Genomic DNA, 25,820 nt, shown 5'->3' with positions numbered 1-25,820 from the left:
TTTCCCCCAGACCATTGGCTTGCGGTGACAACCGACGCCAGTATCCTCGGCTGGGGAGCTGTGTTTCACCACCACTCAACCCAGGTGCGGTGGTCGCCACAGGAGGCACGCCTCCCGATCAATTTATTGGAGATACAAGCAATTCGGCTGGCACTCCAGAAGTTTCATCACCTCCTAGCAGGCTGCCCTGTCCGAATTCAATCGGACAACGTCACGGCAGTGGCTTATATAAATCACCAAGGGGGCACTCGCAGCAGAGCAACCATGCGCGAGGTAGGGCATGTTCTTCAGTGGGCCGAAGCAAACCACTCAGTGATTTCAGCAGTTCACATCACGGGCGTGGAAAACTGGGCAGCAAACTTTCTCAGCCTGGAGAGTCTTGCGTCCAAAGAGTTGTCTCTACATCCCCAAGTCTTCTAGCAGATCTGTCAGCGGTGGGGAACACCGGATGTGGCTTCCAGAGTGAACGCCAAGGTGCCCACATATGTCGCTCGGGCCAGGGACCCGCAGGCAATCGCGGTGGATGCGTTGGTTCTGCCATGGAACCAGTTTCGCCTCCCTTATCTCTTTCCCCTGCTGCCACTACTTCCGAGAGTCATCAAGAAGATCAAGACGGAAGGTGTGCCGGCAATCCTGCTGGCCCCAGATTGGCCCCGTCGAGCGTGGTACGCAGATCTAATGCTGCTACTCGCCGACGTCCCTTGGCGTCTGCCAGAGTGCCCGGATCTATTTTCTCAAGGGCCGATTTGCCACCCGAACTCAGGGGCCCTGTGTTTGACGGCGTGGCCGTGGAATCTTGGATTCTAACCCAGGCAGGGTTCGGGAGCAAGGTGGTCGCTACAATGATTAGCGCCCGGAAGCCTGCTTCAGCACGAATTTACCACCTCACCTGGAAGGTGTTCTTTGCTTGGTGTCTAGGCCGTGGTGTTTCTCCGCTGAGATTCTCGATCCCCAACATCTTGGCTTTTCTCCAGTCGGGCCTAGACTCGGGCTTGGCCCAGAGTTCCCTCAGGAGACAAATATTGGCCTTATCCATTTTGTTCCAGCGCAGAATTGCTACCAATTTGCAGGTGAAGACTTTTATCCAGGGAGTCTCCCATTTGGTACCTCCCTAAAGGGCGCCTATGGACGCCTGGGACCTTAACCTGGTTCTAAGTGTTCTGCAGGAAGCTCCATTCCTCACTTTCCATAAGGATAAGGTGGTGCTCAGACCAGCCCCTCCTTTTCTCCCGAAGGTCGTGTCCTCATTTCATATTAATGAGGATGTTGTCTTGCCTTCTTTTTGTCCAGCACCGGTGCACCGTGTGGAAAAGGCTCTTCACACGTTAGACCTGTTAAGAGCCCTCCGGAGGTACGTGTCGAGGACAGCACCCTTTCGTCAGGTGGACACGCTGTTCGTGCTCCCCGAAGGGCGCAGGAAGGGATTCGCTGCCTCAAAATCGGCCATAGCCAGATGGATTCATTTGACTATTCAAGAGTCCTACCGCATTAGAGGCACGCCGATTCCAGCAGGGATTGGAGCGCACTCTACTCGGGCTGTGGGCGTCTCTTGGGCGCTTCGGCATCCAGCTTCGACGGAACAGGTTTGCAAGGCAGCAACCTGGTCCAGCCTGCACACATTTGCCAAACATTACAATATCCATACTCAGTCCTCAGCGAATGCGAGCCTGGGTAGAAGGATTCTCCAAGCAGCGGTGGCGCACCTTTAAACTAGAGGTGCATGTAACTTGGATCGGTGAGTCAATCTCCCACCCAGGGACTGCTTTTGGACGTCCCACAGTCTGTGTCCCTCAGTGAGGCGAAGGAGAAACATGGATTTTTGTGAGAACCCACCGTAAAATCCTTTTCTCCGAGACGCTCATTGGGGGGGACAGCACCCACCCTATTAGCCAGTTGACTCTTGTTTTGTTTAAATTTATATATGTTTACTTATTTGACGGTGAGTTCTCACAAAAGTCCATATTTTGGGGGGTATGAAATTTTCATTTACAAAAAAAATTATTTGCTGATTGTCCATTTCTCACAGCATCATTGAGATGAGATCAAGCAATGTGAAAGTGCAGGAATCAGAGAGACGCAGGGGCAGCTGTATAGCTGAGGACCCTACAAATAGCTCCACGTATCTCTGCTTCCTGAGAATAGCTGTATTGACATCTAGATTTTCCTGTTTTGAGTGGGTGTGATACATTTTATTTTTTCAGGCAACATTTTCATTTTGCTTATTATAGCACAATTCCCCCCCCTTAAAGGCTGAATCTCTGAGGAGGCCGCTGTGTAATGACGGCATCTGTCTGCATATAAAGCAGCGTCCTGGAGACCACTCCATCCCATGCTGACAGGTGAAACGAGAGGCGTATCTCCTCCCGGGGCCACTGTACCACTAGCGCTCCCTGCATTGCTTACCGGGCTCTTGTGGGATTAGTGGAATAATCCTGGTTCTTGTGGAGCGCGATCTCTCCTGTAATTAGTGCGAGCGTAGAGCGCCAGTATTAAGCAGAGAGGACTGCGTGGTATAAGCGAGCAGCGCTCCGCTAGACGAGACCAGTCTCATATAATATTCACCGGTGAGTTAATTTCCATTGTCACATTGCAGAGTACAAGTCATTAATTCAGCTCGTTACAGGCAGGCGATGCCTCGTATCCCGGCACTCTGAGCGGAGATATCATCTGCTTTCTGTTGGGAAATGATATGTTTTCACTTTTGGTGATTTACAGGCGGCGTGATGAATCACAACCCTCAACATGTAGCTCCAGCCGAGGGAACCTGCCTATTCTGTAGAAATCAAGACTGACAGGAGTGTAAATGACAGCTGTCACCGGTGTATAATCCACAGGGGAGTACTGGGATACAATAAAGGCTTACAGAATAATGGCAGCTGTGGCATATAACAACTACAGAATTCAGAAATTTATTGTCCTGGGATTCTACTTGCTCTTTGAAATATTCACTTTAAAAAGTAACTATTGTTTTCATTTGTGAAAATAAGAAACTTTGTGTTATGTCTTATTAGAGAAACCAACTTCTTTCTCCTCCTGAACTTGTCACTCGCTTTCAAAATTCTTGATTCACAGGTAAATTGTGTGTTCTGTGAATGCAAAGTTTCCCATAATTGAGATGAGAGATGACAATTGGTGCTCATAAAGTTATATGGAGAACTGTAACTGTGGTTTCAGAGCCTCTAGCTCCTCCCTCCTCACTTTCCATAGAATTTTGCAAGTACCAGCTTTCATCTCCTGTCAGAAATGGCAAAATCTGTGTTCACTGACAATCAAAGATCAGTCCAGAAGGAGAAAGAAGATTTCTCTGATGACAGAATAAAAAGTTGATTATTTTCACATGTACTAGTCTTTCGCCTGCCTTTCACCTTTTAGTCTGTTTCCTGCCTCTCACCTTTTATTCCCTCTCCTGCCTTTCACCTTTTAGTCCCTCTCCTGCCTTTTAGTCCCTCTCCTGCCTTTCGCCCTTTAGTCCCTCTCCTGCCTTTCGCCTTTTAGTCCCTCTCCTGCCTTTCACCTTTTTGTCCCTCTCCTGCCTTTTAGTCCCTCTCCTGCCTTTCGCCTTTTAGTCCCTCTCCTGCCTTTCGCCTTTTAGTCCCTCTCCTGCCTTTCGCCTTTTAGTCCCTCTCCTGCCTTTCGCCTTTTAGTCCCTCTCCTGCCTTTCGCCTTTTAGTCCCTCTCCTGCCTTTCGCCTTTTAGTCCCTCTCCTGCCTTTCGCCTTTTAGTCCCTCTCCTGCCTTTCGCCTTTTAGTCCCTCTCCTGCCTTTCGCCTTTTAGTCCCTCTCCTGCCTTTCGCCTTTTAGTCCCTCTCCTGCCTTTCGCCTTTTAGTCCCTCTCCTGCCTTTCGCCTTTTAGTCCCTCTCCTGCCTTTCGGTCCCTCTCCTGCCTTTTAGTCCCTCTCCTGCCTTTTAGTCCCTCTCCTGCCTTTTAATGTTCCCTTTCCCCTTGCTTTGTCATTTTCTTTTGCCTTATTCCCACTTGGCTTTAGTTATTTGGATTTTTTTCATTATATAGCCCACATAATGATAGACATCATGCTATTAGATCCTGTCATGCTTGATAAGTTTTGAATATGTTCTTGGAATAGGAACCTACATGTGGTGCAGTTGTTGTTTTCTAGGTCTCTTGCTTTTATGAGCAGCATCGTTGTTGGCCCCTGCTACAGACTGTCACATTCGCTGCTGCCAGTACTGGTTGGGATCCAAAAACACTATTTTTCTAGGTAAATTGACTCTTCAGAGAGAAGGAGTATTTGAACTCTATAGCGCCACCTGTTGGAAGCAGCAATACTGCATCCTCACTATCGACCCCTTAACATGTCTTGCAATATGACTTGGGATAAAAGCCAAATCAGAATCTCAATTTGCATATTAAATTTCCAGGAGGAGCATTGCACGGCGAATAAGCCTCCTGACGTTGGCATGCCAGACCTGGCATGTCACTCTCCACAAGGAGAAGAATTACCCCTTTACCTCAATCTTTTTCTAGTTCTTTTTCTACCAGTTGATATCTGGAGACTAGGGATGAGCTTTCCGATATAGAAATATCGGAAATCGGCCCGATATTTGCGATATCGGAATTCCGATATTTTCTTCACATCGGAAATCCCATAATCCTTCAGCCTCTGAGCGCTCCGTGGAGCCAATCAGGAGCTGAAGAATTGCTGACAACATTGTGTAACTCCCTTAAGCTTGGTAGGAGGCGTCCAAACTTGCTAGCTAGGGGTTGCGCTGCGATTGGCTGGATGGTGGGATCAGGCAGTATAAAAGGCTGCGCCTGCCATTTTAGCCTCACTCTACTGTGAAAGCAGATAGGGATAAGTTGCTGTTGGAGATAGGGAGAGATCTCGGATCTAATAGCGATAGAAAGTGTTTTTCAGCGACTGTAGCAGCCCCTGTGTTACAGAAGCAGTCTTTTTCCTCACTGACCCCGCTCAGTTTCATTTTTTGTGCTGTGCAGGCTCTCAGTGAGGTGCTTAGTGAGACAGTGCAGCGCACATTCACTGCAGCTGCTGCAGCACCTCTTGCTGCAGCACTGTGTGGTGTGTGTCTCACAGCCTTTTCTTTTCATCCCTTAAATCCCCTTCTCCTATTTTTTCCTAAATTGTAGCTTCACCATCCAGTACATTTTGGTGAACGCTATATAGGGATTTTTCAGTGAGGGTTTCCCCCCCCCCCAAATCTCCCCCCCAATCCCTTACCCCTATTTATCCCTCAATTTTCCTGGTGCTCGGGTGCGCTTTGCACAGTTTAGTCACCTCCGCTGCGCAGATCGCCTGTGTGCTTTTTTTGGGGGGGAGTGCAGCACCCACTAGGTCAGTCTTTGTAGTCACATCAGACTGCAGGACCCCTAGTGCAGCCTGTTCTGTCGCGCACCCCCAAATTTTTCACCACCTCACAGCATCTATTGAGGTTAAAGTTAAACACTATATAGGGATTGTACTGTGATGGCACAAACAACACAGCACCTGGCCCAGTCCCGGAGAATCCTTTTTGTTTTGGTATTACAGCAGTGTCATTTACTGCGCTGTGACATCCGACCGTAATGTGTACACCAACACCACAAACACGTTACTCGTTGTGTAGGCCACACTAGATTCAAATAGTGTAGCAGACACACCATCATCATACAGTGCCATTAGTGCTTCTTATACCTGTTTGTAGTCCTACAGGAATAAGCACACTAATCCCTAATAATTACTTTCTTGCCGTTCTGAATCCATCGATAGAGATGAAGAAGGCAGGGAGTAAGGGACGTCAGCAGCTAGACATGGTGCACATCCAGATCAAGCAGCAGGCCCAAGTCACTCAGCACCTACTTTCACCCGGCAGCAGCCATTTATGCGCAGCTTGTTAGGAGCGCAGGGCCATGGGCTGATAAGAGAGGATCAAGCAGAAACCGTTGTTGGTTGGATGGCAGCTAAGGAATCCACCTCAATGAGCGCAGCATCCTCCCAGGACCTCTCCACTACATCGGGTCAGGCCACTCAAGAGCAGCACCCATCTGCTTCTTCACCGCCCACTAAATTGCCCAGACATTCAGAGGGCCAGGAGCCGTCCTTAATCCTCTTCTCAGAATCTGTTGGCTTGGAATCTGTGTGCCAGCCAGACAGCATTCCTGCAGCTGAAGAAGAGGTAGTGTGCACAGATGCGCAACCACTGTGTGCGTCTGAGGAAGAAGTGGAGGGTGGGCCAGTGCCCACAGTGACCAGACCCCAGTCAGCAGATGATGATGAAACTCAGCTGCCAGTTTCTGCTGACGAAAGTGTATTGGATGACCAGGTCCTTGACCCATCATGGCATGCTGAGGGGCAGCAAGCAAGTGGGGAGAGCTCAGAGGAAGAGCTTGCAGGTGTGGCGCAGCGTGGCCGTCCACGTGGGAGAGGAAGAGGGAAAAATTGGTTGTCGGCTCCCTCAACTTCAGCACCCGTTAGGAGCAGGGCTCTTTTAAAGAGCACAAGGGGTGCGCCCAAGAGTTGTGGTGCATGGGCCTTTTTCGACCAAGTTGCAGATGACGTTACAGTAGTCAGATGCAAGCTTTGTCGACAAACTGTGCGGAGAGGGAAGAACGTCAGCAACCTTAATACCACCAATATGTTGACGCATGTCAGGAAGAGGCACCCTGTGGAGTGGCAGCATCACACCCAAGATGATTCGCCACTTCAGCTGGTTCCCCACCTTCCACCTCTTCAGCCACAGTGGCCACCTCTTCCTCCAGCTCGCAAACAGCTGCTCCCACTTCCTCGCCAGAATGCCAGGTTGCATCTGCAGGCAGTGTTGTACAGCGGCACACTGTCTGTACTTCATCAGCATCCCAATCGCTGGCATCCTCACACTCCCAATCCAGTGTGCAGCCATCTGTCACACAGGTGTGGGAGAAAAGGCGCACGTACTCGGCAAACCACCCACGAGCACAGGGCATGAATTCTCGCATTGCCAAACTACTTGCAGTGGAAATGCTACCATTCTGGCTGGTGAGCAAGCCAGCCTTTATCGATATGTTGGGGTTTGCAATCCCACAATACAGCGTTCCCAGCCGCTTCTACTTCAGCAGACATGCCGTCCCCGCCCTGCAACAGCATGTGGAGCATAAAATTAAGCATGCGCTACAAAATGCAGTTAGTAGCAAGGTCCACCTGACCACTGACGCGTGGACCAGTCAGCATGGCCAGGGACACTACATTTCCATCACCGCCCATTGGGTAAATGTAGTTGAGCCTGGAACTGAAGTAGACAGTGCAAGTGCGCGGGTCTTGCCAACTTCACGGATTGCAGGCCCTTCCTCCGTACAAATTGACTCCTCCTCATACTCCTCGTCAAACTCGCCTGCACCCAGACGTACCACAACAACCGATTTTCGGCACTGCATCGGCCAAACATCAACAGGCCGTGTTGAAATTGGTTTATCTGGGTGATGTTAGCCACACCGCAACCGAGCTGTGGAACACGCTCAAGGAGCAGAGCGACATGTGGCTTGCGCCGCTCAACCTCCAGCCAGGTATGGTGAAGTGTGACAACGGCCGAAACCTGGTCGCGGCTCTGGGCCTAGGTGGTCTGACTCACATTCCATGCCTTGGCCATGTCCTAAACTTGGTGGTGCAGAGTTTCCTTAGGAAACTCTCCTGACCTTGAGGAGCTGCTGCACAAAGTCAGATACGAGTGCTCTCATTTGCGGCGTTCAAGCATGGCTGCATCGCGCCTTTCAGCCATGCAACGAAGATCGGGCCTGCCCGAGCACCGCATCATTGTTGACCTCCCACCAGGTGGAATTCGACTTTGCATATGCTGCGAAGATTGTGTGAGCAGCAACCTGCAATTATGGAGTTGCAGCTGCATCAGGCGCAAAGTAGGAGAGACAAGTCTCAGCCCTCCCACTTTAATACCACAGAGTGGGCATCCATGAAGGACATATGCACCATTTTGAAGTGCTTCGAGGACTCCCCTCTGATGGTGAGCGCGGATGCTGCCCTGCTCAGCCTGACTATTCCTCTTATATGCCTTATAGGATCATCACTTAAAGGACTAAGGGATGAGGTTTCTCAGGAGGAGGAGGAGTATGATGAGACACTTGCACCAACCAGGTAATCTTCATCGGCCCGGTTGGTACAAATATTTGTGGGTGCCTCATAAAGGTCCAGGCAGGACACAGCAAGCGAGGAGGACTAGGAGGATGAGCCAGAGGAGGAAAGTACACAGCGCTCTACTAGTAGTCACCAGCGCGTGGATGGGGTGATGCAGAGCAGCCAGAGCACATTCCTCCAGCTGGTGACAGCGATGCATGGCCAGTTGGCAGCCTTCAGCACATGAGTGACTTCATGCTGCAGTGTCTGAGAAACGACCCACGCTTGGCTCGTATTCTCCACACAAATGGCTACTGGGTGGCCACCCTCTTAGATCCACGTTACCGGGACAGCCTTCAAAGCCTAATTACACCGTTGAACCGGGCGCGTAAAATGCAGGAGTACCAAGACGCGCTGGTTAATTCACTCATGTACTCTCTTCCACCGCATAGCAGTGATGCGCGTGCACTAGCAGGCACCTCAGTGCGTCCTGGGCCCAGCAGAATCCGTTCAGAAGCCGGTAGCAGAAGCAGTACATCTGCTACTGACAGGTTCAGTATACCCAACCTGTTCCAACGGTTTCTGAACCCGCAAACAGTTCGGGCACCATCAGCACAGACAGTGCAACGCACTAAGAGGCAACTTTACCGTGACAGGGTGGCACAATACCTCTCCACCCCTGTCAGTGTGCTTCAGGATGGATCTGCCCCCTTCAAGTTTTGGGTCTCCAAGTTGGATACATGGCCCAAGCTTAGCCAGTATGCCTTGGAGGTCCTGGCTTGTCCTGTTGCCAGTGTGATTTCTGAACGCGTATTTAGTGCAGCTGGCAATGTACTTACAGACCAACGTACCAGACTATCCGCTGCAAATGTGGACCAGCTTACATTTGTAAAAATAAACCAGGCCTGGATTTCTGGTGACTTTTGCTGCCCTGGGCCAGAGTAGACAGGTAACATGCATGGTTGGTAGCAGTATGCATGTTTTGTCATGTGCCTATGTTGCACACAGCGTCATCTGTTATGCCCGTGCTCTGGCCTCTACTACCAACATCTAGCACCTGGTTCTGTGACTGACTTTCACCTCATACTGTTTTCCATGGACATGCTGTGTTTCTGGGCTCTAGTACCGCCAGCTAGTGCCCATTTCTGTGACTGCCACTTTCACAGCATGCCGTGTTTCTGGGCTCTAGTACCGCCAGCAAGTGCCCATTTCCATGACTGCCAATTTCACAGCATGCCGTGTTTTTGGGCTCTAGTACCGCCAGCTAGTGCCCATTTCAGTGACTGCCACTTTCACAGCATGCTGTGTTTCTGGGCAACAGTACCGCCAGCTGTACCTCGTTAGACCAAAGTGGAAAAAAAGGATGACAGATTCCAAACACCTATAGGCAGAAGCACAAGAGGTCGGATCCAGCCACGCCGGCTGTTTCCTGGCAGTGAAGTGCGGACACAGGTGCCTCCCCCGAGGGGTAAACCCAGTTCCAGCATCGCCAGCCAGTTCTCGGGGTGCCCAAGGGCATGGGTACCTCCTGCTCCAAACCATGTTTCGACAATGCTTGCCGTTACACGGTTGTGTCCGCTGTACATCATTCCGGCTCAGTTTGCTGTTATCCGTGGTGTCGGCAGTGTAGGAGCCCCCTACATGGACTCCGGGACCTGGCGCTCAAGGCTGGTCTCGACAGTGCCAGTAGGCCCTGCTGCTCCCCTGCTGCGACTGCGGAGTAAAGAAGACTGTGTCCGGGTTGCGGGGGCAAATGTGGCTCTTGCACCTTCTGCCGAGAAGACATTACTCCAGTAGAAGACCCAAGACAGGAAGACAGATGGAGATGTCCCCGGACTCCTGTCTTTTTGCTCTTGAACTTGCGTCTTTGTGGGGTTTTTTTGGGCTTCTCGGCAGTGCTTTTGGCTTATGTCACTACTACGTTGTGGTATCCGGGCTACAGTAATGTCAGCTGTTGCCCAGTACAGCCACTGGCACTTTTACCTTCTGCTGCTTATCTGAATTCCAGTAACGTCAGCTGGTTCTCAGTAGTGTCAGTGGCTTAGGTCCCTCCTTTGTGGTATCCGAGTTCCAGTAACGTCTGCTGGTCCTTGGTAGTGCATTCTGACACAGGTACCTCCTGCTTAGTTAACGGGCTCCGGTAACGTCAGCTGGTGCCCGTTAGTTCCATTGGCTCTTATGCTGATTTCTGCTGCCTATACGGGTTCCAGACTCACCAGCTGGTTCTCTCAAGTTCCTGTGCCTACTGTTACTTCTGCGTATTTCCTCTGGGTTTGGGACATTCTGCGACCAGCCAATAGCAGAATAACCATAGACAGAGGTTTAGGAAGCAGTAAGAGCAGATGTACATGAACCAAAAGCAGAATATCAATATGCGGAATTACTGAATAACAGTAATATAATCAGCAGAAGAAGACTAAGCATGGTTTAAAGGGAGTGTATCCGTTCCTCCACGTGGTGCTCCTGGAAACTCCCTGCAAAGCAAGGTGAGCTGAGCGCGGACACATGTCAGTCAAAGGGCATATTGACACCACCACCGGCAGTTTTAATTTAATAATGTAAAATCACTAACCCTAACTATCCCTAACCTCTAACCCTTAACCCTTTCCCCTAACCCTTACCCTAACCCTACTAACCATAAGCATAACCCTAACCATAACCCTAACTAACCCTAACCCTACTAGCCCTAACCCTTACCCTAACCCAACTAACCATAAACCCTAACCCTACCCCAACTAATGCTTTCGCTCTGTGCATTTTTCTAACGATTCTTTTGCTCCTCTGCCTCTGCAAACTCCTTCCCCATTATCCTGAGGTGTTTCCCTTCCATTTTATCCATTATATAGCACTGTAGTGGTCATTTTGTAATTCTGATTTTTTTTCTCCCATTGACTTGCATTGATATCGGAATTCCGATACGATATTGGGCAATATCGCTCATCCCTACTGGAGACCTTTCTTTACTCACAGCTAAAGTTTAGATTAAATGATGAAACTGACAAACTCCAGGTAAAAACTAAAGCATTTTGCTTATACTTTTTTAATCCTTTCCAAAAATGTTCCAGCCTTCTGTTGGTGTGGAATAAGTAGCGATGGTAATGACACATTGTGTAGTGCGATCAAACTGTATAAATCCGATCACTGATCACGTAGTATCTTCACAAACCACATCCTGGAGGTAAAAGTTGTCGATCCCACCCCAGACATGGTGCTCGCTCGTTATTTTCCCTGCGTGAGCTTCAGAAATTATAAAATGTTTATCGCGGGGGTCTATTTATATTCCAGTCCTACGCTACGCATGTTAGCCGCTCTGACATTTTACTCTAAATGTTCCTATTAACAAATGAATGCTGCCGAGACGCCGATTAACCTTTTGCTGCGGGATGAGTGGGAGGTCTGCGGCATTTCTCTGTGCGTGGTGGGATGCAGGCTCATGGTAGAGAGGTCCCAATCTGCTCCGGGATCATTCCTCCATGTCACTGTCTGGGTGGTGAGATAAACCGCGGAAAAAGGAAATCTCCGAGCCCATTGTTTTTGTTTTAAAATATTCAATGGAGATGCGTCAAGTACTTGTTGCTCGGATGCATCCTATTATGTCTCGACTGGTTTCGGACCACATAGCTGGGCTATTGGGAGGGCAGTGATTTTACTAATTACACGGTGGGATGTAAAGGTTGTGAACAGCGCAGAGATGAAGGAGAGAAGAGATAGTGGGTAAGCTGTGCATATAATGGAGATCCCCGACTCTCTCTGCTCCTAAATACCATAGTTAAAACAAGCAAAGTCCTGTCCGCACCTCCTGTGATCGCTCTCTGCTTCTCTGTTATTAGAGACTGATGGGACCTAACAACAGGCAGAGAGCTGAACGTTACAGAAGAGAAGACTCCTAACGCTCAGCACTTCTGGGTATTTTTACTAGAATATGGCAACATTTTGTGCAAAGAAAGTTATTTTCGGACTTGCTGTTTAGTACACGTCAAGTGGGGATAAGTTTATAGAAATGACAGTGATGACTTAATGGAACGGTTTTATTTACTGCTGAAACTAGAGGTATGGCAGTACAGTATTAGGTCCTAGCACAACAATGACATGATACCTTTTTTGTAGTAATCCAATATGCCATAACGTTGAAGACTCGTGCAAATTTGCCTCGACGTGCATTGGAGGCGTGTAGATACACGGAGTGCATTGACACGCCCACAATGCACTTTCACACTTATTTGCATAAGGTGGTTGTCTGCTGACATGGAAGCCTTGTGAAGGGAGCCATTGCATATGATAGAGACAGATTGTAACCAGCAGAGTGGTAGGTAATGGGAGTCTGATTTCAGAGGTGACGGCTAACATCCGTCACTGCTTCTAACATTGGGGATGGAGGAGACGGGGAAATAGTAAATTGGACACGCAAGTGAATTAACATCCAGCAATACTAGGATGTTTTGTCATCGATCATTTCACAAGTTTCTTTTTTTTTTAATGTTTCATAGATTGGGTTCCTTTTTTTAAAGGAATTGTCCACTTTGAACATTGCCTTATTTTGAGAAAGGATCCCCCTAACCATATGCCGATCCTGCTGCTGGGACCTCCACCGATCATTTATAATAATTGGGCGGACATAGCAACTAATGTCTAATTTCTCTGCAGCACCACCTCAGGGGAAAAGAAGCAATGCACCTTTTCAGCACAATCTATAGGTTACTATGTAATCCATGGACCTCCGGAGGGGAAGACACCTCTTGTAGCATGTGTACCATTTCTTCTTTCGGAATTCCTGATAATGTGCAAACTGTAAAGCGCTGCGAAATATGTTAGCGCTATATAAAAATAAAGATTATTATAATGTCTTTAATCTACACTATTTGATTTTTAATCTCTTAATCTTCTCTCTACAGGCATTTTGCTTGTTTGTCTTCCAAGTATATGTGTCCCGGAGTACCAGCCGTCATGAGCACGCTCCTCGCCAATATCAATGCCTACTATGCCCACACCACTGCCTCCACCAACGTGTCTGCATCTGACCGCTTCTCTGCCTCCAACTTTGGGGTGAGTGTTCTCCGTGTATTCCCGGCAGTGACCTTGGAGAAGAACACCACTGTTCTAGACCATATATTCATTGCAATATGGGACAGAGTATAACTTGACTGATCGCTGGCAGACTGGCTCCTTTCATTGTCTGAGTCTGCCACCGATCTCAGTCCTGTAGAGAATGAATGGAGGGAAGGTCCCTGTTCTCAGGATCGTGGGAGCCTTCCACATTCACTGTTATCCCCTATATAACGTGGTACACAGCCTTTAATTTCTTTGTATATTTGTCCTCTAGAAGACCATTTTTCACTGCAACTGCAAGATGGCTGTTACAGATTTTTCACATACTTACAGTATACATATATATTTTTTTCTTTTGTGCAGAAAGAACGCTTTGTGAAGCTCCTGGACCAGTTGCACAATTCCCTGCGCATCGATCTCTCCATGTACAGAGTAAGCTCCATAATGGCAGATCACAATGGCCTTGATTGCAGAGCATGAGACCTAAAAAAAAGGCCTCTCAACTCCTCTGTGTAATTAGCAGACAATTGATTCATAGGAAACAGAATGTGTGCTTAGTTGGGTTTGATGAATGAGGAAGATGCAGCTAGAACAGAGATCCACCTGTGACGGGGCATCGTTATCTAAATGAAGTCGCTACCTCCGTCCCTGTAATATTCCTGTCTTCCTCCTTCCGGAGTGGGTATAGACTTCATCTCTTTCTTACCTGAATTTAAAGGGAACAAGTCAGCAGAAAATGACCTATTGTATAAATCAGGTTTCTATGTTAAATGATTTTATATTTTTTTTTTACTTTCTATATCAATATCTGTATATTAGAAAGGATTAAAAATATTGCAATTTTCACACTGGCCAATAGGCCTCATAATAGACTCGTATTCCCCGTTCTGTACAGAAGACTTTTCTGCAGTCTTGTTATCAGCACGCTCAGAATTACAATGACTGATAACGGTTCTATATACAGTAGATAGCGCAGGATCTGCCGTTCATGATGGCTGATGTTACAGCTCACCTCCATCTCCCTCCTACTGTACAATGACAGGTAACGCCTCCATAAACGACAGATAACACAGGATGCAGCATTCGCAATAAGTGATATTGCAGCTCACCTCCTTCTCCTCCTGTACAATGGCAGGTGAAACCTATATAGCAGATAACACAGGATCCATCATTCACAATATGTGATGTTACAGCTCACTTCCTCCTGCCCCTCCTGTACAACGATTGATAACACCTCTATAAACAGCATAAAATACAGAATCCATCATCCACAATAAGTGATGTTACAGCTCACCTTCGCCTTCTGTACAATGGCAGATAACACAGGGTCAACCATTCACCATAAGTGATGTCACAGCTCACCTCCTCCCCCTCTTGTACAATGATGGCTAGCACCTTATTATACAATAGATATCATAGGCTCTGTCATTGTGCAGGAGGGGGAGGAGGTGCGCTTTACAGAACAGGAAGTATGAGCCTACTTGAGGCCTAGTGGCCAGTTTAAAACTTGCAAGATTTATGATTTTTTTATATGGATAGTGATATGCAAAACTGGAAAAAAAATAAAAATAAGAAAAATATTTAATTATGTTTGTGTCTGGCAATGTAGTAATTGCTTCTACTAATAATAAATTTGAGTGGCGGACTTTACTGTAGCAAAACATAACTTGCGGTCCTAGATTATTGGGATTCTCCCGCTATGTCAGTAGGAATGTAGAAGAAGGGGGTGATTCTGATCTGGCTGTGATACTGTGTAAGGGTGGAGTCCAGCATCTGGAATGGTCATGGCGTGTGTGCGACACTCATGTGTCACTGAGGAGAAGTTAGCTACTTCCTGCCTCAGTGATGTCATTACACATCCCTATATTCAGCGTAAGGCCTTGGGTCACCTCGTAAATACTTTGTAACTTATAAACAAGATAATATCAGTCAGTATTCTACTCCAGAGCTGCATTCACAATTCTGCTTTTATATGAAGTGGTCAGCCAGCTTGTTAGCGGACACATGTTCAGTAGCGTCACTGACTTACTATACAACGCAGTAAGGCATATTTTTCCCTACATAATGAATCTCCGAGAACAAGTCAGCAGAGCGTTATCACTGTCATGCACTAGATTATTAGGAGGCACGTCTTATTCATTGGACCCAGGTTTCCATCCAGCTCCTCACCCCCTGGGGTATCACATCCAGCCCCCTGGGGTATCACATCCAGCCCCCTGACTGAAGGGGCTTCCCAGGGCACAGATTTTCATGTCTCATCATCTCCGTGGTTTGCCCTGGAATTCGTTGCCTTCGGTTTTCCATAAGCCCTGTTTCTGGGGCACCCTGCAACCATCTTCTCCACAGCTGGTCCTGCTGGAGGCAGACAGTTGTCAGCAGGTGGTTGTCGTCGTCTATCTGGCTGCTGTATCCCTGCTAAGTCTCGTCTCCTTCAGCAAACCTGCAGCGTGCCGGATAAATGTTGGCGTCCGGGTGGACACGCGGCTTCCACCAAGCTGTCTGGGCGCTAAATAATGAAACATTCACCATCTGCTCTTTATCTCCTTCCAGAAAAACTCAGATTTAGTTTTTTCCACCCATGCGAGATGCATCAGTTCTGATATTGCAGTACCAGAAAAATGCTGTCTGCCTGGCATCAGGAGGGCGCCCCCTTCAGGCTATTCATTGTCAGGAACGGTTTATGGCCTATCACTATTCATGAATTAGTGCGCTCATCACTGAGAGTAATCCTGTTAGATTATGCCGAAGCTGCCGCCTGCAGTAATGGGGGATGAGCCAGGAAGTATCATCCGCTTCTATCAATGTTGACTGTTCAGTCGCTTCTTAATAAGTTTAATATTTGCTGAAGTTACCGAAAGGGATTTTTAAAAACTTTCCATTATATCCCTTTCCAAGATTTTCATGATCTGTGTTTTTATGTCAATGAATGGAGCCATTTGTGAAAACCCCTACCTACCCAATACTCCTCATAGCCGAGAGTTTGCTACAGGACAGTCTTGTCATTGATAGAAAAGTAACATTTAAATTAATCTCAACCTCCATTTTTTTTTTTTTTTTTTTTTTTTTTTTTTTAGATGAAAAGCCTTAAATTCTTCCCATTACACAGCTACAGAATTACATTATTTAATTGTGACTGTCTATAGCCTCCACTAGGGGGAGCTCCTAGTATACAGATTCAAACAGAGCTCACTGGGGGTGTACACAGCTGACATGGCGGTGTAAGGGTGTATGTTGTTATGTCACACAGAAATCACACTTGATCTTTACATCTTCCGTACAATACAGGGGCTCACGCTTTACAGTTGTGGGTGACTGTTCATATCTTGTGAGTATCCTTAAAGTATCACCACATGTCTCAACGAGACCCTCCATCTCCACATATCATCTTGACTCGCTCTCTTACAGTACCCAGCATGGCAAGCCCAAATTCTCTTCACCAATGCTCCCAGGTCTGATTTACACACAGCCTCTGTCCTTTCTCACTGGGTCGACTCTGGGTCCCCACTAACTCATGGCTATACTTTCATACGTCCAGCTTTCAGTACTCCAGAACCTGAGCTCTCCAGTCTCTTGCTTCTTTCCTCACTCTCAATGCACCAAGAGCGTGCCTGCTGTAATTACCGGTTTACGGCAGGAGGTCCAACTTCAATGGAAGTTGAAGTGTCCGTTCTTTCACTTCTCCAGTTATAATTAATCCCATATGTTCAATGTGAGGGTGATATGTTCCCTCTCCAGAGATGTCTTCGTGGATTTGACATGTTCATCTACCACAATCTTCATATCGCTTTCTTAACACACACACATCTAGTCGATCTGTCTGACAACTTTCCTAAATACGCCTCCCACCTATAGGGCCGGGCTAACTATTAAAGGGACTCTGTCATATCAAAAAAACACTATTAACCTGCAGATATGGGGTTAATCTGCAGGTTAATTGCATTCTGAGTCTGTACAGCCTCTGTCCTTACAGCCTGGCTGTCAGGAGGAAATTAACTTTATTCCTCTGGCTTTCAGTTATAGAGGGGTGGCGGCATGGCTTCAAGTCACCACTGAATATATAATGAGCAGCGTCTATAACCACACGCCGGCACTAACAGCCATCTCTGCACTGATATCCTGTCATTCAGTGCCCCGGGGCGTTGTTACAGCTGTCGCTCACAATGTACTGAGTGGTGACTGAAGCCGCTCCTTCATGACTGAAAGCTGTCGGGAGGAATAAAGTTAATTTCCTCCCATTAGCTGGGCTTTAAGGAGGTAGTCACATCTCCAAGATCCTATCCCAATATATAGTAGGTGCAATAATGTTAGCAAATACCTCCAGTTAGAAATGTAGTATAGTTCTTCTGATTCGCTATGTCGCTTGCCTCATGAGCAGGGATGTGTAGTAGCTTCGGTATCTATGGTTGCAACTGCTAACTACTAACTGTCACTACATGAGCGGTCGTAACCATGGATACTTAAGCTACTGGAATGCCTTGCCCATGGGGTAAGCGACATAGCTAATCAGAAGAACTCTAGTAAATTTCTAATTGGAGGTATTTGCTAATATTATTACACCTAGTACATATTGGGATAGGATCTTGGAGATGGGATTTAGAATGCAATTGTCCTGCAGATTAACCCCATATAGCCTTGCCACATGCTTATTTTCCTGGAAGTGCATTAGGGGCGTGGTGATGTGCTCAGTGTATTGACCCGCCCCCAGTGCACTTCCAGTCTAGTTTGCATTATATTGATATTTCTGGTATTTTCCAGCGATCAGCCTGGTGCTGTGATGTAGATCTTGTAAAAACCCATCTTGTCTCCACAGAATAACTTCCCGGCCAGCAGCCCGGACAGACTGCAGGATCTGAAGTCTACGGTGGATCTACTCACCAGCATCACATTCTTCCGCATGAAGGTGAGTGATCGGTGGGTGAGCTGTGATCAGAGTGATCTTCAGGAAACCAGGGAGGATCTGCTGCATTTTGTAAGAAACCTTCCTGATTAGCAGCTGTTTGGGGGCTTCTACCTGGCACCAGGTAACCCGCTGCCCTGGGTCTCCTCAGCGTGCACCACCTTACATGGCGGTATGTATGGATAGCGGCCGTACACCTCCAGGACGCCGAGTTTTAGGTGCAGATTTTCCCTATAGATTGCGTTAAATGTGTAAAATACTGAGATAAAAAGCACACATGTGTTTTTACTGAGTTTCTCCTGCATAAACACATGTAATCCGCACATAAGTGTATCAATAAAGTTTTGTCAAAGCCAAATACCAGGAAGAATCAAAAACTAAGCAGCTTTATTTAAAACATGACAAACCAAAGAGACAAAAGCTGCATAATCAAATACGCGATAAAAGCGTAAGTCACATAATTTACCTAAAAGGTGCAGAAAGAGTGCAAAACATCTGCAGCATTAAAAGCTCACCCATCAAAAACTTAGCCTTAGCGGTAATGGCTAATCAGCAGAACTTTGAATTCAGTTGTGGGTGTAAGTAAAATATTGCATGTTGCATCTTAAAATTAGTAAACCGAACTATGTGCTGTTTTACCTAAGATGTCCGCTTCCCCTCCTTTGGGGCGCTTCTCCCCTATTCTTTTGCCTGTTGCTCTCCCTACACTCCTGCTGGGCGCCTCTCCTTGCCATCCTACTGGGGAGTCCTGTCCCTACCCTCCTGCTGGGGGGGGGCTGTCTGTCCTTACACTCCTGCTGAGGGGCAGCATGTCCCTGCCCTCCTGCCAAGGGGCCGCCTGTCCCTACCGCCCTGACGGGGGAGCACCTATCTCTACTCTCCTGCCAGGGGGAACGCCTGTCCCTACCCTTCTGGCGGGGATGTGATAGGCTGCCTGTCCCTACACTTCTGCCGGGAAGGGTGTTGGTGCCTGTCCCTACCCTCCTGCTGGTGGGCCGCCTGTCTCTATCCTCCTGCTGAGTGGCCGCATGTCCCTTCCCTCCTGCCGGTGGGCCGCCTGTCTCTATCCTCCTGCTGAGTGGCCGCATGTCCCTTCCCTCCTGCCGGTGGGCCGCCTGTCTCTATCCTCCTGCTGAGTGGCCGCATGTCCCTACCCTCCTGCCGGTGGGCCGCCTGTCTCTAACCTCCTGCTGAGTGACCGCATGTCCCTACCCTCCTGCCGGTGGGCCGCCTGTCTCTACCCTCCTGCCGGATGCTTTTCGGCAGCTGATAACTGGGGCAGCCTGGTTGAGAGTGATCAGAGATTCAGAGCTGTCAGTTACGGACAGTAAGCGGGATGTGACAAGCAGAACAGCGGGGGGAGCAGAAATCGGCTTGCATCTGTCTGACAACACTGGATATGTCGCCCAACATTTAGCTCGGAGCTGGCGTGCAGGACTGGCACACTGCTTCCGCTCCCCCTATTTTTACTGGAATAACCGCTCTGGAGTATTGAAGATGACAGATTGCAGACTCTTAACAAGAGGGAATTAGGAGTCTGAAGACTGGAAGTCTCCCGACTGCAGGAGGCACTGGGTGGCAGATCGCTGGCACCACCTGTAATCCTGCTCCTGTGGCGGTGATCTCTGGGGGCCGCTGTAAGATCAGGTCTCACGAGTAGCTGGTCCTCAGATTAATAACGTTTTGACCTCTATCATTAGGCCAGTAATAACCTTACATTGTACTGACAGGTACAAGAGCTGCAAAGCCCCCCACGTGCCAGCCAGGTGGTCCGAGACTGCGTGAAGGCGTGCCTGAACTCCACCTACGAGTACATCTTCAACAATTGCCACGAGCTGTACAGCCGAGAGTACCAGGCCGATCCCGTAAGTAATCGCGCTAAGATCGCCACGAATGCTCCAAGAGCAAAATGGCCGAAAAATAGGAGTGAGCCAAAATCCCAATCTGATCCGGGATAGTAGAATGCCCCTCCAGGATGACGGACCCTAATCTAGAGGATTTAGATATAGAGGACCTGCCATCTCTACTGATGATTATGAATTAAGTTATTTGTACCATTCCTTTGCTTTTCCTGCTGGAAATATATTTAAAATATGACAACTGGGTGTGTCCATTCTTCTTGCCTAAGTGGGTGTGGCCTTACACCGCCTGGCACTTGATCAGTTGGTGTCTAGCTGTGTAGGGACACACCCCAGGGGGATAAAAACACTCCCTTGTCAATTTATTATTACATCTGCACAAGGAATAACAGAAAAACGGCAAAATGTAGAGACCTAAAGAGAAAAAAAATATATATTTCTTGAAGAAAACACATTTTTTTTCTAAATCTGACATGTCGAGGTGCAACCCCAGCCATAAATCTAAGCAGACTTTCTAACCTGTGAGTATAGGCCAACACGTAACTCTGACTAGTGCCCTGCCAGGACCTTTCTCCTCAATCACACACAGCCAGTAGGAGATGGGGGCCGCAAATCTGCTAATGTATTTGTGCAGGCTTTTAGCAGAGATGAAGACTGGGAAACCATGACCAGCGCAGACGCGTGTGTAGTGTAATAGACGTGTTCTGAATATGTCAGCAGAAAACGTCCTATTGTTTGTCAGTTTTTTAATTTACAGTGGGGCAAAAAAGTATTTAGTCAGTCAGCAATAGTGCAAGTTCCACCACTTAAAAAGATGACAGGCGTCTGTAATTTACATCATAGGTAGACCTCAACTATGGGAGACAAACTGAGAAAAAAAAATCCAGAAAATCACATTGTCTGTTTTTTTTTTTTCATTTTATTTGCATATTATGGTGGAAAATAAGTATTTGGTCAGAAACAAAATTTCATCTCAATACTTTGTGATACATCCTTTGTTGGCAATGACAGAGGTCAAACGTTTTCTGTAAGTCTTCACAAGGTTGCCACACACTGTTGTTGGTATGTTGGCACATTCCTCCATGCAGATCTCCTCTAGAGCAGTGATGTTTTTGGCTTTTCGCTTGGCAACACGGACTTTCAACTCCCTCCAAAGGTTTTCTATAGGGTTGAGATCTGGAGACTGGCTAGGCCACTCCAGGACCTTGAAATGCTTCTTACGAAGCCACTCCTTCGTTGCCCTGGCGGTGTGCTTTGGATCATTGTCATGTTGAAAGACCCAGCCATGTTTCATCTTCAATGCCCTTGCTGATGGAAGGAGGTTTGCACTCAAAATCTCACGATACATGACCCCATTCATTCTTTCATGTACCCGGATCAGTCGTCCTGGCCCCTTTGCAGAGAAACAGCCCCAAAGCATGATGTTTCCACCACCATGCTTTACAGTAGGTATGGTGTTTGATGGATGCAACTCAGTATTCTTTTTCCTCCAAACACGACAAGTTGTGTTTCTACCAAACAGTTCCAGTTTGGTTTCATCAGACCATAGGACATTCTCCCAAAACTCCTCTGGATCATCCAAATGCTCTCTAGCAAACTTTAGACGGGCCCGGACATGTACAGGCTTAAGCAGTGGGACACGTCTGGCACTGCAGGATCTGAGTCCATGGTGGCGTAGTGTGTTACTTATGGTAGGCCTTGTTACATTGGTCCCAGCTCTCTGCAGTTCATTCACTAGGTCCCCCCGTGTGGTTCTGGGATTTTTGCTCACCGTTCTTGTGATCATTCTGACCCCACGGGGTGGGATTTTGCGTGGAGCACCAGATCGAGGGAGATTATCAGTGGTCTTGTATGTCTTCCATTTTCTAATTATTGCTCCCACAGTTGATTTCTTCACTCCAAGCTGGTTGGCTATTGCAGATTCAGTCTTCCCAGCCTGGTGCAGGGCTACAATTATGTTTCTGGTGTCCTTTGACAGCTCTTTGGTCTTCACCATAGTGGAGTTTGGAGTCAGACTGTTTGAGGGTGTGCACAGGTGTCTTTTTATACTGATAACAAGTTTAAACAGGTGCCATTACTACAGGTAATGAGTGGAGGAAAGAGGAGACTCTTAAAGAAGAAGTTACAGGTCTGTGAGAGCCAGAAATCTTGATTGCTTGTTTCTGACCAAATACTTATTTTCCACCATAATATGCAAATAAAATGAAAACAAAACAGACAATATGATTTTCTGGATTTTTTTTCTCAGTTTGTCTCCCATAGTTGAGGTCTACCTATGCTGTAAATTACAGACGCCTCTCATCTTTTTAAGTGGTGGAACTTGCACTATTGCTGACTGACTAAATACTTTTTTGCCCCACTGTATTTATTTTTTACATTTTATTTATTTTGCAAATTGCTATGTCTATAAAAAAAACTTGTGATTTTCCCCCTGGCTGCTAGGCCGAATGTTAGTCTCTTACTCTATGTTGAGCGCTTGCACTTTAGCAGCAGTAGACTCAATTGGACCATACCTGTTTGTATACAGTAGAATGTGGTGCAGTAACCTCTGTTAAAGCTAGGGGGCGCTGCATATGCGACTCAGAATATGCATGTGGGCATTTCCTTGATGGTGAAACAGTGACCAGCATGGTTGTAAATGTCCAGTATGAGTCGCAGAGGTTCACTGCGCTATAAGCCAAAATAGCATTGTTATAGGTCTGATCACATGGTTGTGTGTTTGATCCTGAGTGGTCAGAGTGCAAGGTCCCGGAAGGCCTGTGTGTGTTGGAAGTGTCTGGGGCTGAACTTCCTGGAAGAGCACATGGAAAGGCCCGGACCTGGTAGAGTCTGTGACGGCTCTGTGTAGGGAAGCTACTGCCCGGCTGTGGCTCTGCAACTGACGGCCTAGTGAGCAAAGCACTGTCTGGAACAATGATCCCAGTGCCGCCGCTTCCCTGATAACCCGTGAGGGATAAACTGTGGGTAACGCTGACCGAGGTCAGTAAGAGACTTTGTATGCTTTATATGGTAACGCTGCATGCGTGCTGGACATGGCACGGCCCAACCATTAAAAATGCCTCTGCTCCTTCATACATTGCTACTGTTTCTTCTGCACTTCGGCATATTGTTGATGTTTGCTTTATGCCTCATGGGCCATTTTCTTTTCAGGAACTCGTCTGTCTGATGTAAGACTGCTTGCCTTGTGTTCCTGTGACATTGATTTATGAAGGAAATAAACCACAAAGACTGTTACTTTAAGCAAAAGTGTTCCTTTGTGCCTCAATGTCGCCGCCGAGCGAGTTAATCCCCGTCCACTCATTTGGTGGATCTCTATAAGAAATATAATCTGTTCTAAACTAAGCAAAAACCATAGTCCAGAAATGTGGAGGAGGTGAGCTGTGATAAAACACAGTGGCTGTGCATTGTTGGAGATCTATCATTTCATTATTTACTGCAGTATTACGGTATTGCAGTATATACACTACAAGTGATCAGTAATAAAAATAATGAAATGTCAAGAAATATATTTATTATATATAGTATATGTGTGTGTGTGTCTATATATATATATATATATATATATATATATATATATATATATATATATATATAATATGTGTGTGTGTATGTATGTGTATATACAAATACACTTATTGTATACATATTGTATATTTTTTTATATATATATATATATATATATATATATATATAATTATATCATCCCTTTTTCCAAATTTGAAAATGAAGAAATAAAGTAAAAAAAAAAAAAATTCATGACCAGTAAAAGCCCATTTATCAAGGTGTAAAATTAATCCATATGGTATACAGCAAAGGGAGAGAGATCGTAACATTAGAATCGCCATTTTTAGTCATCTAGACCTCCAACCTGCCCCAAATTAAAAAAAACAAAAAAAAAATAAAAATGCAATAGCAAGAAATCAAAACATCATATGCACCCCAAAATATAACCATGTAACCAATAAAAACGTCATCTTGGCACACAAAAAAAAACAAGTTCTTACTCATTTTTTAGAATGGGGCACAATCCATATTTATGTTTAATTAGTAAACGATAAATAATAATAAAGTATCATGCATGTTTGGTATCTCCTTACTCGGACTGGCCTGTAGAATCATTCTATCAGGTCATTTTTAATGAATCGCAGTCAAATCTAAGCCTGCAAAAAACCATAGCTGAATCGCCATTTTGTTTCACCATTTCTCCCTACTTTACGTTTTTCCCCTTTTCAGTACGTTGTACAGTAAAATGACCGCCGTCTCAAATCGCTCCGCATCCCGCCAAAAAACAAGGGTAGATTGATGCAAAAATAAAAGGCACATCCCCTGTGATAAGTCGATTACTCTTTTCTTTGCGTCCATTTCACTCTAACTCTTTTTTTTGTCTCCCCAGAACAAGAAGCAGGATCTACCTCCGGAGGAGCAAGGACCTTGTATAAAGAATCTGGACTTCTGGCCCAAGCTGATCACCCTGATCGTGTCGATCATCGAGGAGGATAAGAATGCCTACACCCCCGTACTCAACCAGTAAGCACCCCCCAGTGGTCCCTCCGCCGTGCGTCTGCTTATTGTTCTCTCTCTAACCCTTCTGTGCTTTGTAGAGCTGTCATCTCCTGTCAGTCTGTCTCCCTGTCTGCTCTGTCTCTTGTTGTATAAGTGACGTCGGCCGAGGTTAGAAGCTTCCTGACACGGGGTGAGTGAGGGAGAGCGCTGCCTGTGTACATATTTATGCCTGCCACCTGACTGCCGTGGTTTTTTTTTTTTTTTTGCATGCTCGTCGCACATGAGGGCAGGTTACTAAACGGGAGGTCGGTGCGGTGTATAAGGTGCAGCCTGTAAATACGGGAAACTGCAGGGATGTCGGCCCTTCTACACATCCTGGAATACTCTGTGCTGCTTCTGCCTGTCTTCATTCACTTCACCCGCAGACTCCTCTTTACTAGCACTAATACGAGTGAACTGTCACTACCCGGCTTCTTCCACCAGACACTTCCTCTGCTGAGATGCTCTGTGCTGTAGGACACCATGGTCTTTTAATTATGAAGCTGCACATCACTCTCCTGAAATACTCTGTTCTGCAGGGACGCCCCGGTCTTTCCATTATGTGACTCGCCATCTGTGACCTCCTACAAAATAAGCTTCCTGAAATACTCTGTGCAGCTGTGAGCAAAGGCCACATGTCAGGTCGCCTCCTCTCTAGGGGGGAAAGGGATCCCCTGTATAGATCCTGGCAGTGGGGCCTGCACTGATCAGACATTTATGGCACTTCATACCCCCTTTAAGTTGTTGTTTTTTGACAATGTGGTCCATGACCAGATAAGTTAGTGCCCCCTGATGTAGGATGATGGGCACCGTGCATGCCGTGTGCAGTTGTCGCATGCTTCTGGTCTTACCAGTTCTTCCCCATTTACAGGGTTGGTGAGTATTAGTAACTGGTTGGCAGGTCATTATCTAGCCGGTACATTGTGACCCCTGCAGTGTATCCCGGGATTTCTCAATGTTTTCCTACATTGGTTGTAATGTTCCCGTCCACACATGGTGGTCACTGGACCCCCAACTCTGGGAAATCACCTTGAATCTTATTATTTCCTTCTGTACATGAGAATTACATCCAATCTCTGTTTTCTTTCTGAAGATTTCCCCAGGAGCTGAGCGTGGGCAAGGTCAGCGCGGAGGTCATGTGGAACCTCTTCTCCCAGGACATGAAGTACGCCATGGAAGGTAAGAGGGGATGCGGACGTCGGTGGTACTTACGGCCTCACGCTGGTCATGGACGCCAGGGACATTCACGCCAACCAGTCTCAGGATGCCCATGTTGGATTTCTTTGGTCACTTATGCCTCTTACTGGATTAATCTGAATCTTAGACGTAGCGATGGGACTCATCCCCTCGGGGAGCTGCCGAATTTTAATGGGTGCTGTACAGCACTACAAAGCCGGGTTCTGCCTGCGGTATTGCCAGC

General features: G+C 47.0%; 1 protein-coding gene across 7 annotated transcripts in view; it reads left to right on the top strand.

Annotated features, from left to right (window-relative positions):
• Positions 1–25,820, top strand: part of UNC13B (unc-13 homolog B) — a 409,040-nt gene that overhangs the window by 311,877 nt on the left and 71,343 nt on the right. For all 7 annotated transcript variants that reach the window (XM_073553139.1, XM_073553142.1, XM_073553141.1 and 4 more), the window contains 6 exons: positions 12,949–13,099; positions 13,466–13,534; positions 17,913–18,002; positions 19,730–19,864; positions 24,252–24,385; positions 25,494–25,579. In XM_073553139.1, coding sequence (XP_073409240.1) covers positions 12,949–13,099; positions 13,466–13,534; positions 17,913–18,002; positions 19,730–19,864; positions 24,252–24,385; positions 25,494–25,579 — 665 coding nt within the window. The remainder of the gene's footprint in view (positions 1–12,948; positions 13,100–13,465; positions 13,535–17,912; positions 18,003–19,729; positions 19,865–24,251; positions 24,386–25,493; positions 25,580–25,820) is intronic.

This window comes from Dendrobates tinctorius, unplaced genomic scaffold, assembly GCF_039654945.1.
Source record: "Dendrobates tinctorius isolate UK_male_01 unplaced genomic scaffold, ASM3965494v1 ptg000197l, whole genome shotgun sequence".
Classification (NCBI taxonomy): domain Eukaryota; kingdom Metazoa; phylum Chordata; class Amphibia; order Anura; family Dendrobatidae; genus Dendrobates; species Dendrobates tinctorius.
This window is presented reverse-complemented; position numbering and strand designations above follow the sequence as displayed.